The sequence below is a fragment of the Cinclus cinclus genome, chromosome 9, assembly GCF_963662255.1.
Source record: "Cinclus cinclus chromosome 9, bCinCin1.1, whole genome shotgun sequence".
Lineage (NCBI taxonomy): Eukaryota > Metazoa > Chordata > Aves > Passeriformes > Cinclidae > Cinclus > Cinclus cinclus.
Window position 1 is genome coordinate 28,300,150 of NC_085054.1, and position 13,807 is coordinate 28,313,956.

Genomic DNA, 13,807 nt, shown 5'->3' on the forward strand with positions numbered 1-13,807 from the left:
ACAAAGAGATGAGCAGCTCTCACCTTTTGATTTCCTTTCCCAGAGAGTGAGTTTCTCTCAAAAGAAAAAGTCAGGAAATTCCACCCAAATGCCAGCAGGAGAGGTGGAGGCCCTGGGATTGAAGGATGTGAATCGGGAACGGGCCCCGGGGATGGGAACGGGCCCCGGGGATGGGAACGGGCCCCGGGGATGGGAACGCTGCTCTGGTGTGTGCCTGGGATCACCAGCTCTGCTTCAGTGCTCGTGCCTGCCCTGCTCCCCTCGGCATTCCCTGTGCTTCCCTCGGTGCCTCCAGCCTTCCCTTGCTCCTCTCGGTATCCCATCCCACATTCCTCACATTCCCCCATCCATCCCGTCACCATCCCAGCCTTCCCCTGTTCCCCTCTCCGTCCCCATTCCCGATCCTCCCTCCATCCCTGCTCCATCCCCCCCTCTCCCTCCCGCGCTGCCTCCGCCCCTTCCATCCCTGCGCGATTCGTGAGGTCGGGGCCGCCCCCGGCACCTGCCCGGCCCTTCTTGCCTCCATCCTCATCCCTCCCTCCCTCCATCCTCAGCCTTCCATCCTCATCCCTCCCTCCTTCCCTCCCTCCATCCCTCCCTGCCTCCATCCCTCTCCCACCGCTCCCCGCTGTCCCCGGGCCGAGTCGCGGCCATCGCGGCCGAGGCGGGGCCGTTCCCGGGGCCGCTCCCCCCGCTCAGCCCCGGCCATGAGGAGGAGGAAGAGGAGGGCGGCGGCTCCGCGCTGAGACCCCCCCGGACCCTGCTGAGACCCCAGGACCGGGGGTGCTGAACCCTCGGATCCCGCTGAACCCCAGGATTGACGGGGCTGAGCCCCCCGAACTGGAGATGCTGGACCCCCCTGGACCCTGCTGAACCCCGGGTGACGCGGAGCCCCCCGGGACCCTCCTGAATCCCCGCATTGGAGGTGCTGAACCCCCGCACGAACGGGGTTGAACCCCCGGACCTGGAGTTGTTGGAAACCCCGGGACTGACCCTGCTGATCCCCCCCCGGACCCTGCTCATCCCCCCGGGCCGGTTCTGACCTCGGGGCTCCTCCGCAGGTGAGGCCGTGCCGGGCTCCCCCCGCTCCTTCAGCCGCGGCTCCGCTATCCCGGGGGGGATCTCCCGGCTCCGCTATCCCGGGGGGGATCTCCCGGCTCCGCTATCCCGGGGGGGATCTCCCGGCTCCGCTATCCCGGGGGGGATCTCCCGGCTCCGCTATCCCGGGGGGGATCTCCCGGCTCCGCTATCCCGGGGGGGATCTCCCGGCTCCGCTATCCCGGGGGGGATCTCCCGGCTCCGCTATCCCGGGGGGGATCCCTCCCTCTGCCCGGCGCTCCCGCCGCTCTCCCTGATCCCGGGAGCTTTGTTTAATCCGGGTTTAGCCGGGCTGGGCCGGCGATGTGTGAGCAGCGCTGAGCGAATCCCGGCCCCGGGATCCGATCGGGAGCTCCCCAAGGAAACGCCGGAGGCTCCGCTGGGCTGCGAGGATATTCCAAATATCCCTGGAAAAATATCCAAAATATTCCAAACATCCCTGGGAAACAGCGCGCGGAGGCTGCTTGTGGTAGGATGGAGCAGCGTTTTATCCATTTCATCCCTAGGTTTTCCTGGAATAGCGCTTAGGTCTGCCAGGATTCCCTGGAATAATGTTTTGGGTTGTGGATTTCAACCATAGGATTCCCTGGAATTCTGCTTTGGGCTGCCAGGATTCCCTGGAAAAGCGCTTAGGGCTGCGAATTTCAGCCGTAGAATTCCCTGGAATCATGTTTTGGATTGTGGATTTCAGCTGCAGGATTCCCTGGGATTCTGCTTTGGGCTTTCAGGATTCCCTGGAATTCTGCTTTGGGCTTTCAGGATTCCCTGGGATTCTGCTTTGGGCTGCCAGGATTCCCTGGGATTCTGCTTTGGGCTGCCAGGATTCCCTGGGATTCTGCTCGGGAAGCCTCAGGTTTCCCTGGAAGCGCCTCAGCCCGGCTGCATCCCGTTTTTCCCGGAGCTTGCACAGAGCAGGATGCACGGGGATGATTCCTCTTAAATTCCACTTAAATTCCGCTTAATTTCCTCCCGCATGGCATTAAGGATAAAAAACAGCCCGGAATGCTGGAAATGGGATTTGGGTCAGCTGTTAAAAACTGGGATTTTCCCAGAAAATACTAAAGTTGGGATGCCAGCTGCTTTCCCAGCTGCTTCCGAGCTGACAGAAGATCAAATTTATTTTCCTTTTTTTTTCCCTTAGAAATTGAATCTAAGTGAATAAAGAGGAAATAACTGGTAAAAGCTATTTTTTTTTAATTTTTTTTTTTTTTTTTGGTTGGAAAATGAGGGCCGGAATTTGCTGGGAATAGCGGGAGGAGAGATTAATGGGAGATTAAGGCACGCCGGGAATGATGGAGGCAAAGATTATTTTAATTCTTGGTGGCTGCCGGGGCTGTGAAGGGAAGATGGGGCCTTAGAACTTGACTTTTAAAGGGTTTTTAAAGGGTTTTTAAGGGTTTTAAAAGTGTTTTTAAGGGATTTTTTAATGATTTTTAAGGGATTTTTAAAGGACTTTTTAAGGACTTTAAAATGATTTTTAAAGGATTTTTAAAAAGGATTTTTTAAAGGATTTTAAAATGATTTTTTAAAGGATTTTTAAAAGAATTTTTAAAGGATTTTAAAAGGAAATTTTTAAAGGATTTTTAAAGGAAGTTTTCAATGAATTTTTTAGGACTTTCAAAGGAATTTTTAAGGGTTTTTTTAGAGTTTTTGAAGGTATTTTTAAGGGTTTTTAAAGGGTTTTTTTTAGGGTTTTAAAGTTTTTTTAAGGTATTTTTTTTAGTACTTTAAGGTATTTTTTATGTGCTTTTAGGTATTTAAAAGGTTTCCATTTAGGTACTTTAAGTTATTTTTTACATGTTTTTAGATATATTGTTTAGATTTTTTTGGGTGTTTTCAGATTAAATTTAAGTGGCTTTTAGGTGTTTTTTTGGTATTTTTAAAATTTTCCCCTCGTGCTGCACATTTGGAGTTTTGTGTTATCAATGAAACCACGCTTTAAGAAAATACCAGTGTAAAAATCTGCTTTTCTTGTGTAAAAATATATTTGTATTTTTTTGAGAAAAACCCTCCTTTTCTTGGGGCAAAAAAAAATTGCTTTTCTTGTGGAAAAAAAGTGACTTTTCTTGTCCAAAACCCTGTTATTCTTGTGGAAATAAAGGTGATTTTCTTGTCAAAAAAACCCTGCTTTTCCTGTGGAAAAAAAAAGTGATTTTCTTATCCAGAAACCTGCTTTTTTTTTTTTTTTTGGTTAAAAATCTGCTTTTCTCATGTAAAAAGCTGGGGTTTTTTTTTAGTGGAAAAATCTCCTTTTTTTCCCCCCCACATCAAGGGGAACACGATCCCACACAGTTCTGGGGTTTTTTGGCTGTTCCCACCTTCTTCCCACCTGCTCCAGAAACAGCTCCTGCTTTTTTTTCTTTTTTTATTATTTTTTTTTTTAATTTTTTTTTGGGAATGAGAGGTGCCAGAGCTCTGCACGCCCAGAACGTCGTTCCGTAGGAAAATTCCGGCTGGTTGAAACGTGGGAATGTGTGGGATGGGATGGAGTCACTTCCTCCTGATGTTTAATGGGATTTTGGGAATGTGGGAAAATCCAGGAATCGAATCCCACTGGCGGCTGACAGGAAAACTGTGGCTTGTGAAGGAAAAGCGGAATTCCCCAGAAATTAAAAAAAAAAGGGAATTTCTCCTTGTTTTTTTTTTTTGTTTTGTTTTTTTTTTATGACGTCAGAAAATTCCAGAGGGTTTTGCCCATCAGGTGAATCCAAGGAAAACTTTGCCTGGAGATGTGGCAGAGTTGAGCTCCACGTGGCTGCGCTTTTCTGGAATAGGTTTGGGAATTTTTATGTTCTGTTTTTAAATCCCACTTAGTGAGAGGTGATCGATCCCAACAAATCCGCTTCCCTGGAAAACCAGGAATGGGCAGAGGAGATTCCAGTCCTGTTGTGAGGAGGAGTTGGAAGCTGGAGCGAGTGGGATTTAAACAATTTGGGGGAAGCTCAGAGATTTGGGTTCTTCCCTGATTTGTTGGATGGGAAAAAGTGGAGTTTTTTGAGGGAATTCTGTTCTGTGCTCAGATCCCCCAATCCTGGAATATCAGAGCTGGAAGGAGCCCATGGGATCACTGATCCATCCCCTGCTCCTGACATTCCTGTGACCGTTCCCTGATTTCCCTGCTCCTCGGGTCCCTCTCCAACCTTTCCTCGTGCTGGGTTTGCTGGAAAACTCCTCCAGGGTGGATGTGCTGGGCTGCCAGTGCCACTCCAGAGCTTTGCATTTCCCGGGAATGTGGGAGAGCTCCCAGCTCTGGAATGGGAACCAAGGGAGGCAGCTTTGGCCGCTGATCCTCCCTGGTGAGGCTCTTCCAGGGCGGGAAATCCTGGGAAAGGTGGAGGTTTGGGAATGGGAGATGCCAGGACTGGCTGGGAAGGAGGAGTTCGGGAAGCTGGTGAGCAAAGTCCTGCAATTTGCTTTTGTGAGTGGGCTGTGTTTGGGGGAAAAACCTGGAAAAGGGAATAGCAGGAGGGTTTGGAGCTTTTCACAGAGGAAAAGGGGTTGCGATCCGATAGTTGAGAGTTAATTCCCAAAATCGGGACTGTTCCAGAGGATCTGTGGCTGCTCCATCCCTGGAAGAGTCCAGGGCTGGCTTGGATGGGGCTCGGGGCAGCCTGGGACAGTGGAATCTGTCCCTGCCATTCATCCATGAGGTGGATTAATCCATTATTATTGATTATTAATATGGACTCGTATCCCTTCCCATCCGAACCATTCCACGGTTCTCCGATATTCCATTGAGATTTAGGGGTTTCTAAAAATCTTTATTTGAGTCATCTGCAGGTTCCCAGTGCTTAGCACCAGCACAGCCCCAGGACTTGAAAGGAGGGAATAATCCCAGGTAAACTCTTCCCAAATTCCCCACCTTTCCCAGGCTGAGTGGCTCTGGGGCTGCCGGAGGATGGAATTGGGGAGCAGCCTGGAATTGTGGGGTGTGGCCTGAGCAAAGCTCCCCCAGAGCCAGGGCAGCCTTTGCTCCCGAGATCTGGGATGAGAGGAATTAATGAGGGCTTTTCCACCTGAATTCCTGAGTCCCGGGAGTGAGTTCCCAAGGGAAGGATGGGGCTATTAATAAATTCCAGGGGAGGAGAGAGGCAGAAGAAATGGAATTCTTGAAACACAAAACATGGTGTGGCTCTGACTAAACGTACCTGATTCCCTTTTTTTCCCCCCCTATTTTTATTCCTTATAAAATGTGCATGGACTTTCCTGGACTGATCTTGGAGTTTGACAGTTCTGGCACTAAAAGTTTTTCCTTATCCAAGAATTAACTGGAGCTGCTCATGGAATTAAACGATGATTTTTGGAGGGTGTATTTTATATTCAGATTTGCTTAGATCAGCGTGGCCCTGAAATTCAATTTCAAATTGGAGAGGGGGAGTTTCAAACCTTTCCTGGCTTATTTTATTTTATTCTATATTTTATTTTATTTTATTCTATATTTTATTTCATTTTATTCTATATTTTATTTTATTCTATATTTTATTTTATTTTATTTTATTCTATATTTTATTTTTTTGTGGTGAATCCCAGGACAGCTGTGAGAAATAATCCTTTCATTCATCAGAGGGGAAAGCTGGGAATTCTGCATGAGGATTCTGCCTTTCTTAGGTGGAAAAATATATTTGTGAGTGATTTCTTTCCTGCTTGGGAATTTCTCCTGGCGAACTTCCTGAGCCCTGTGTGGCTCTGCCTGAGTCCTGGAAGCCTCAAGCCCTTTTTGCTGTGGGGTTTTGTGGAGGTTTTCCCCCCCATTTCCAAAAATTCCATTAAAAATTCTGATTCTGCTGCCGTGGGCTGGGTGCTCATGAGCAGGAGCATCCCTGAGTGTCAGGGATTGAAATCTGGATGAACCTCTGGAATTTTACTCTCTGGGATCCATGGCTGAGCTGTGTTTGAGGCCACCCCAAGGATCCGATTACCTGCTTCCATTCCAAATCCTTCGGGTGGGAGAGGAGCTGGGTTTGGGCTCTCAGTGAGGTGGGAATGGCCCTCGTGGCCAACAGGAGATTCCCTGGAAACCTGACAATGGAAAGGCAGGAATTCACCTCTGGAGTGGGAACAGGAGGTGATTCCATCCTTGTCCCCATCTCTGGGATGTGCCTGAGGGTTCACAACAAAAATACAACTCAGCCAAGGCACTTTCCCCCTGGATAATTTTCCCCTCCACCCTTCCAGAGGGATGTCAGGAACGGGGGAGAAGGAGAAACTGGGGATAATCCCGGGGTGGCTGCAGGTGAGGTTTGATTCTCTGTTTGCTCAAAGCAGCAGCACAAACAGTGAAAGATTCCCAGGGAGATTTTGGATCCCGTTCAATTTCTCATCCTCTGGGAAAAGCCAGGGTGGATTTTGGGATTTTTCAAAAAAATTTGGGATTTTTCCACCCAGCCAGGGTGGATTTTTCTCTTCCTCCATCCTTTTGGTGTGACCAGGGGACAGGAGGTTTCCTTGTCATCCTCCTGTGGGAATGGATTCCTGGAGGAGCAGGGAAAACAAATCCCTGAGAGCAATCCCAAAGCTCCTGGGGGGGCTGGGCTGGGATCTCCCCAGTAGCCCATCCTGGATCTGCTGGACAAACTGGGGGGCCCTGGGCAGATCCTGGGGCCCGGGGGAGCATCCCCTCCCTTGCCAGATGTTGCTGGGATGTGCAGATGTGGCCACAACTGGCAAGGGACCAGGGAAAATCCCTGGCCCATCCCGAGCCTGTTCCTATCCCACACCTTGAGTTAAGCTGAGCTTTGCCAGGCTCAGCTCATGGAAACCCTCGTTTGGGTTTTAGGGTGGTATTAAATGCAGTTTTGACTGGTAAAATGTTCAGCTCTGGTTTAGGTTTCATTCCATTAAAAATGGGAATATTTAGGTTGGGAACAATGCTTCCCTGGAAATAATTTGGATTTTTGAATCCTTCCTTATCCAAGCAGTCAGGTTTGGTATTCCTGGGAATGCAGGTGGCCCAGAGAAGCTGGAGTCCTGCAGGTTTGTGAGGTCACACTGGGGTCAGAGCAGTTCTGGAATTAATTAGGAAGATTTAATCACATGCCTGGGATGCAGCTGGACTCCAGAATTCCAACTTTGCTGAATCAGTCAAAGAGCTGGGTGAGAAACCAGACAATTCCTCTGGGGTTTTTTGGGATTTCTTTGGGAATTTCCATCCCCAGGTTATTCTTGTCCTGCTGAGGATTAGGACACTTCATCTGTGATGAGCCTGAGGGGTGACAGAGGATTAAGGAGCAGCTCAGGGCTCTGCTGAGCCGGATTTACAGGAAGGGCCCATTTGGGAATGAACGGCTTTGACCTCCTGGAATGAGACCAGAGAGGCTGGGGGAGCTGGGAATGTTCCCCTGGAGAAGGGAAGGATGCAGGGAGAGCTTCCAGCACATTCCAGGGCCTGAAGGGGCTCCAGGAGAGCTGGAGAGGGGCTGGGGACAAGGGATGGAGGGACAGGACACAGGGAATGGCTCCCACTGCCAGAGAGCAGGGCTGGGTGGGATACTGGGAATTGGGAATTCCTGTTTCAGCTGGAATTCCCAGAGAAGCTGTGGCTGCCCCTGGATCCCTGAAGTGTCCAAGGCCAGGTTGGAGCTCCCTGGGACAGTGGAATGGGATAATCCTTAATGTCCCTTCCCACCCAAACCAGTCTGGAATTCTGTGATTCCCCCAAATTCTGCTGAGTTCCTTCTGAACACACTTTAATTTCCCTCCCCCACCCGGTGCTGCTGCAATTCCCACATTTTTATCCCATAAAAGAGACAGAAATTACCCCAGGTTTCACTAAAGGAATAAATTCCCAGTGCAGGTGGGAAAATACAGCTCAAGAGTTGGGACTTTTGCTGTATCCATCTTTATTTTACCTTGCAGGGATGTTGGGAAAGGGAACGGGGAGGTTTCCAGGGAGCAGTGATGGATTCTGTATCTTTGAGCCCCAAAAAATTCAATATTGATCATTCTGGGCATGGCCTGGCTGTGGGGATAACCAGGGGCTGGAGGAGGGGGGTTACAGGAAATAAAACCTGAACAATTGAAAATTTGAAAATCTCAGAAAATTGAGATTTTTAATCCAGGGAAAAGGCAAATCAAGGACTGGAATCTGGAATTGTCACTCACTTGGATTTGCAGCCTCCATAATTCCTTCCCCAGTATTGTGTGGGGTCAGTTCTGGGAAATGTTGGCAGATTCCTCAATTTGCCTCCAGTTTCCCATCCCCAAATTCTGCTTTTCCTGCTCCCAGCCCTGCAGGCTTTGGGGCAGGAATTTCCCTGTGCTTTGCTGCAGGATCCTGGGGTAAAATTTGGTTTATTCCAGGAAGTGGGAGCTCAGAACCTCAGGATTTTTCCCTTTTTCCTCTTCCTGAAAACCTTGTTAGGCTGAATTTCAGTTTAAAATAAATCTTTTTTTTTTTTTTTTTTGGGAAGCTTCTTCCCTTTGGATGTTTGGTGGAGGGGATTTTACAGAATCACAGAATCCTGGGATGTTTTGGTCTTGAAGTCCATTTCATGGACAGGTAATCCTTCCCTTATCCGAGATTGCTCCAACCTTGGACACTTCCCAGGGTGTTTTCCCACAGTTTTGCTGGAAATTTGGTTTTTCTTCCTCTTCCTCTTGTTTTTGTTTTTTTTTTTTTTTCCCCTATAATGAAACTATTCCCCACGACCACTGTGGAAATGGAAGATGTTATCCTGGAGCAGCAATTCCTGGGATTTTAAATCAGCTCCCTGGGAATTGCTCCGCAGGAAGAGCCATTGGTTGATATTTAGGACAGATGGAAATTGTTATTAATGAGGAATCAGTGCAGAAATGCTGCGAGAATAATTAAATAAATCATTTATTTAATTTATTTAAATCATTCCTGCTCTTCCATCCCTTTGGCTCAGATGAGCATGGATTAAAATGAGGTGGAAAATGGAGAGGTCCCAGTTGGGAATGAGGAGCTGAGCAAGGGAGGATAAGGAACTTAAATAGGGGATAAAATTGAGGAGGGATTTTCAATTATAAGAAATTTCTTTATGTTTCAGGAAATATGGAAAAGTGATGGGATTTTCTTCTCTTTTAATTTTCCAGGCCCTTGGAAAATTATCCAGTGGTTCAGTGTGAGGGAATTCTGTGGGAGCATGGCTGGAGCAGGACAGGGAGTCTGGGCACGGAATGCAGGTGGTGATGGTGAGTGGGAGTGGTTGATTACAGACCTCTAATGACTGATTGCAGCCTCAGGGGAGATCATGGAATTCTGGAATGGTTTGGGCGGGAAGGGACCTTAAATCCCATCCCAATCCAGCCAGCAGGAACCTCCCAGGCTGCTCCAAGCCCAATGTCCAGCCTGGCCTTGGACACTTCAGGGATCCAGGGGCAGCCACAGCTTCTCTGGGAATTCCAGCTGAAACAGGAATTCCTAATTCCCAATATCCCACCCAGCCCTGCCCTCTGGCAGTGGGAGCCATTCCCTGTGTCCTGTCCCTCCACCCCTTGTCCCCAGCCCCTCTCCAGCTCTCCTGGAGCCCCTTCAGGCCCTGGAATGTGCTGGAAGCTCTCCCTGCATCCTTCCCTTCTCCAGGGGAACGTTCCCAGCTCTTCCAGCCTGGCTCCAGCCCTTGGAGAGCTGGATATGGAGTCCTCACCTTTAGCTTTGTTTTCCAAATTCCCAAATTCAGGCAGGAGCCCAAACCCATGGATCAGTTACATGCAGTGCCCTTTTCCAAGGATTCTTTGGTGGTCACGAGGTGGAGTCCGAAAAACTTTGGCTGGATAAAAATTTCAGTATTGCGAAATTTAAAGTCTAGAATCGTTATTTGAGGAAAACAAACGTTTCAGTATCAAATAATGTTTAATGCAAGGATGCATAGCCATGAATCCATGGAAAAGTGGTGTTGCTGTTGCTCTGCCTGCAGCGGGATGCTCCTCCCTGCCTCCCTGGTCGATCTGTGCCCTGGGGCTGTGATCCCATCCTGCTCCCGCCATTCCCGGGGCTCCGGAGCAGATCCCAGGAGCCATGAGGAGGTTTGGCTACTGCCGGGTGGTGCTGGCCACGTCCCTGCTCTGGGTGCTGCTGGACGTGTTCCTGCTGCTCTACTTCAGCGAGTGCAACAAATGCGACGACAGCAAGGAGCGATCGCTGCTCCCGGCGTTGCGCGGTGAGTGCTGGTCCCGGCCCCTCGAGGATTACAAATTCATCATTGTCCTGGTTTGAAACACAGGTGTTCGTTCAGAAAGGCAGGAGCCTCTCTTCGAAATGGAAAATGTAAACACCATCCTTCCAAATTATTATAATTTTGAAATTAAGGGGCTCTCAGGCAAAGATACGGGAATGGGAATAACAGTTCTTTACTAGGAAAAAGAATTAAAATAAAAATACGGTATTAGAGAAAAACAAACCCACTGTCAGAGTGAGAATCCAAGCTGCCCCCGTCAGTCACTCAGGGTGTTGGAGCAGTCCCATTAAATGGTGGCTGCATCCTCCTGCAGTGACAGATGTGCTTCTGTTGGAGCAGTGCTCCTGTGGAAGGTGCAGGTTTCCTCCAAAGCTCCAGTGATGATGTGCAAGGGTCTGGTTTTCCTCTGGGATCCAGTGGGAAAAGGCTGCTCTGATGTTCCAAATCCCAGATTTGATCCGGGTAGGAAATGCTTGGCTCCTGCCCCTGGGTGGAGCAAATCCCAATGGGGTGATGGAATTTTCTCAGCCAGGCAGTGGGACTCAGTGGCCATTAACAGGAGATCTCTCCTGGAGGAAGGATGGGCTGTGGGAAAGATAAAGAGCACTGCCCCAGCTGCTTTAACAGATGGAACTGATGGAACACACACTGCTGGACATATCCTGATTTGCATCCCAAGACAATTATTTTATTGGGTTTGGCTTCATGTTCGTGTCTCGGATTGGCTTATCCCAGCATGGAAAACTCCAGGATCTGCAGGATTTAGCACTGCTTTGGTGTTGTCTGAGTTTGTGATTTATGGGATGGTTGGGGTTAAAATGGACCTTAAATCTCATTTCATTCCAGGGACACCTTCCATTATCCCAGGCTGCTCCAGGGATCCGGGGGCATTCCGGGGGTCCAGGGACAGCCACAGCTTGGCTGTGAGGGTTCCCAGAGAAGCTGTGTCTGCCTCTGGATTCATGGAAGTGTCCAAGGCCATCTTGGATGAAGATCGGAGCAACCTGGGACAGTGGAAGGCAACAAATCCAGGGGCTTCGATCACCTTGGAATAAAACTGGATGTTCTTGGATCCAGAGCGGGACAAAAGCTCCCAGTGAAGCAGGGAAAATGGGGTTTGGATTTCCAGCATTCCTTGCGGAACACCAAACTCTTCCCGAAGGATAAATCCAATTCCCAGGTGCTCAGAAATCCTATTCCCAGGTTACTGTTCTGTTTTCCAGCCGTCATTTCCCGGAACCAGGAGGGCCCAGGGGAAATGGGCAGGGCCGTGCTCATCCCCAAGGAGGAGCAGGAGAAGATGAAGGAGCTGTTCAAGATCAACCAGTTCAACCTCCTGGCCAGCGACCGCATCGCCTTGAACCGCAGCCTGCCTGACGTGCGGCTGGACGGGTGAGACCCATCCCGGGAATGCCGGGGACTGGGATGGGCTGGGGGCCTAAATCCCATCCTGGGAATGCTGGGTTTGGGATGGGCTGGGGGCCTAAATCCTATCCAGCTCAGCTCTGCCATGGCAGAGACACCTCCCATTGTCCCAGCCCGGTCCTGCCTGGCCTTGGGCACTGCCAGGGATCCAGGGGCAGCCACAGCTGCTCTGGGAATTCCAGCTGAAACAGGAATTCCCAGTTCCCAATATCCCACCCAGCCCTGCCCTCTGGCAGTGGGAGCCATTCCCTGTGTCCTGTCCCTCCATCCCTTGTCCCCAGTCCCTCTCCAGCTCTCCTGGAGCCCCCTCAGGCCCTGGAATGTGCTGGAAGCTCTCCCTGAATCCTTCCCTTCTCCAGGGGAGCATTCCCAGCTCTCCCAGCCTGGCTCCAGAGTCAATGGGTTTCTATGGCAATGGGATTTCTCATCAAGATCCCACGAATTCCCCATCCTATTGCTGTATCCAAGACTGACTCCCCTTTTGTCTCTGCCCTGGGATCAGTGGTTTAATTCCATGGGATCTCACACTCAGAGTTTCACTTGCTTACCATTCCATCCTGAGTTTTCTGCCAGGGAATATCCCTGGAATTCCAGGGTCCTGTTGGAAATGGCCAAACTGGAGATTTTAATCAGATCCAGCTCTAATTAAGTGCTATTAATTAAACCTTAAACCTAGCTTAACTCACTGGGGAAATTCCTTATTTCATTCCCAAGGATTTTCTCCAGTGAGGGAAGAAATCCATCCTCAATCTTTTCTGGATGAGCGAGGCTCCAAGTGCTGTTCCATGAGTCGCAGGAGCATCCTAATTGGATTTTTCTCCTGGAGATTGCAGCTGGAATTGACTCCTGGGTGTGTTCCAGTGCTTGGGAACATCCAGGGCTGAACAGAAACACTGGGATTTCAGGAGCAGCAGCCAGGGTTAAACATGGAGCTGGAGTTTTGTGGGGATTCTCCAAAGAAAAAAAAAACACTGGGATGTGATCCTGGGTGGGGGAAAGGGCTTGGGAAGGAGAAGTGCAGGGGTGGCAATGGATGTGTGGGAAAACTCCCTATAATTGGGAAAATCCTTCCCTCAGATCCATGTTTCAGGGCAGGGATTCTTGACTGTATTTTTTTAGGTAAGACCAAAATTTGTTATTCCTGAAATTCAGCCCCCAAGGCAGGGAAAATCAGTTGATTTTGGGATAGCCACACCTGATCCATTTGTTCTGCACCAGAGCCTGCTGGATTTGGGTTTTTTCCAGCTCTAAGTTGTGCTGGATAAAAAATTCCTTCCTCAGAGGATGGGGAGATCCTGGCACAGCTTTCCCAGGAAAGCTGTGGCTGCCCCTGGATCCCTGGAAGTGTCCAAGGCCGGGATGGAGCAGCCTGGGATGGTGGGAGGCGTCCCTGGGATGGGATTTAAGGTCCCTTCCATCCCAAACCATCCTGGGATTCTCTGATTCCATGGATGAGCGATGACAATGCCAGAATTCCTGTCACTCCATGGAATATCCAGAAGGACGGGAATGTTTTTCATGGACACTTGGGCTGTTGAAGTTCTCCTTTATTCTGAGAACATCTGAAAATTTCCCTTCCAGAAGCACTATCCTTGTTCTCATTTCCATGTTTTCCACGTGGGCTGCAGCTGCCTTTGGAGCAGCCGTTTGGATCGGGAGATATAATTGGAAAAGAGGAGCTGTCAGCTCCTTAATTAGTGTGAAAATCATGGAAAACAGATTTTCCTCCCTGGCAGCCTCAGGGGGGCCCCCAAGATATCCCTGGATGGAGGAGAAAACAGATTTTATTTAAGGAAAATTGTTCCAAAGGGGATTTTAAAATTTCCTCCGTTCCTGGTTTTGAGGGGCTTGGAAATGCAGGAAATGCTGGAGCAGTTTGGATAAAAGCCCAGATAAACTCAGGTTTAATTTGCAGGAATTTTATTTTTTTCCAAGGATGGATTTTCAGACTGCCTAGGAAGGACCTTCACCTCCTTCCCATGATATCTTCTCCCAGAAAATCTGCAGGAAATCTGGGATCCCACTTATCCCACAGACCTCTGGAAATGGGGATTGGGAGAGGAGATTTGAAGGATTTGATGGATTCACTTTGAAAAGTCCATGGCTATTTCCCATTGTTAAAGGCCATGGAGTGGTCCCACATT

The 13,807-nt window shown here is 49.3% G+C and overlaps 1 protein-coding gene across 3 annotated transcripts in view; it reads left to right on the plus strand.

Annotated features, from left to right (window-relative positions):
• Positions 1 to 10,078: 10,078 nt before the first annotated feature.
• The window catches only part of GALNT13 (polypeptide N-acetylgalactosaminyltransferase 13), a 30,423-nt gene continuing 26,694 nt past the window's right edge, over positions 10,079 to 13,807 (plus strand). For all 3 annotated transcript variants that reach the window (XM_062498098.1, XM_062498096.1, XM_062498097.1), the window contains exons 1-2: positions 10,079 to 10,220; positions 11,462 to 11,630. In XM_062498098.1, coding sequence (XP_062354082.1) covers positions 10,079 to 10,220; positions 11,462 to 11,630 — 311 coding nt within the window. The remainder of the gene's footprint in view (positions 10,221 to 11,461; positions 11,631 to 13,807) is intronic.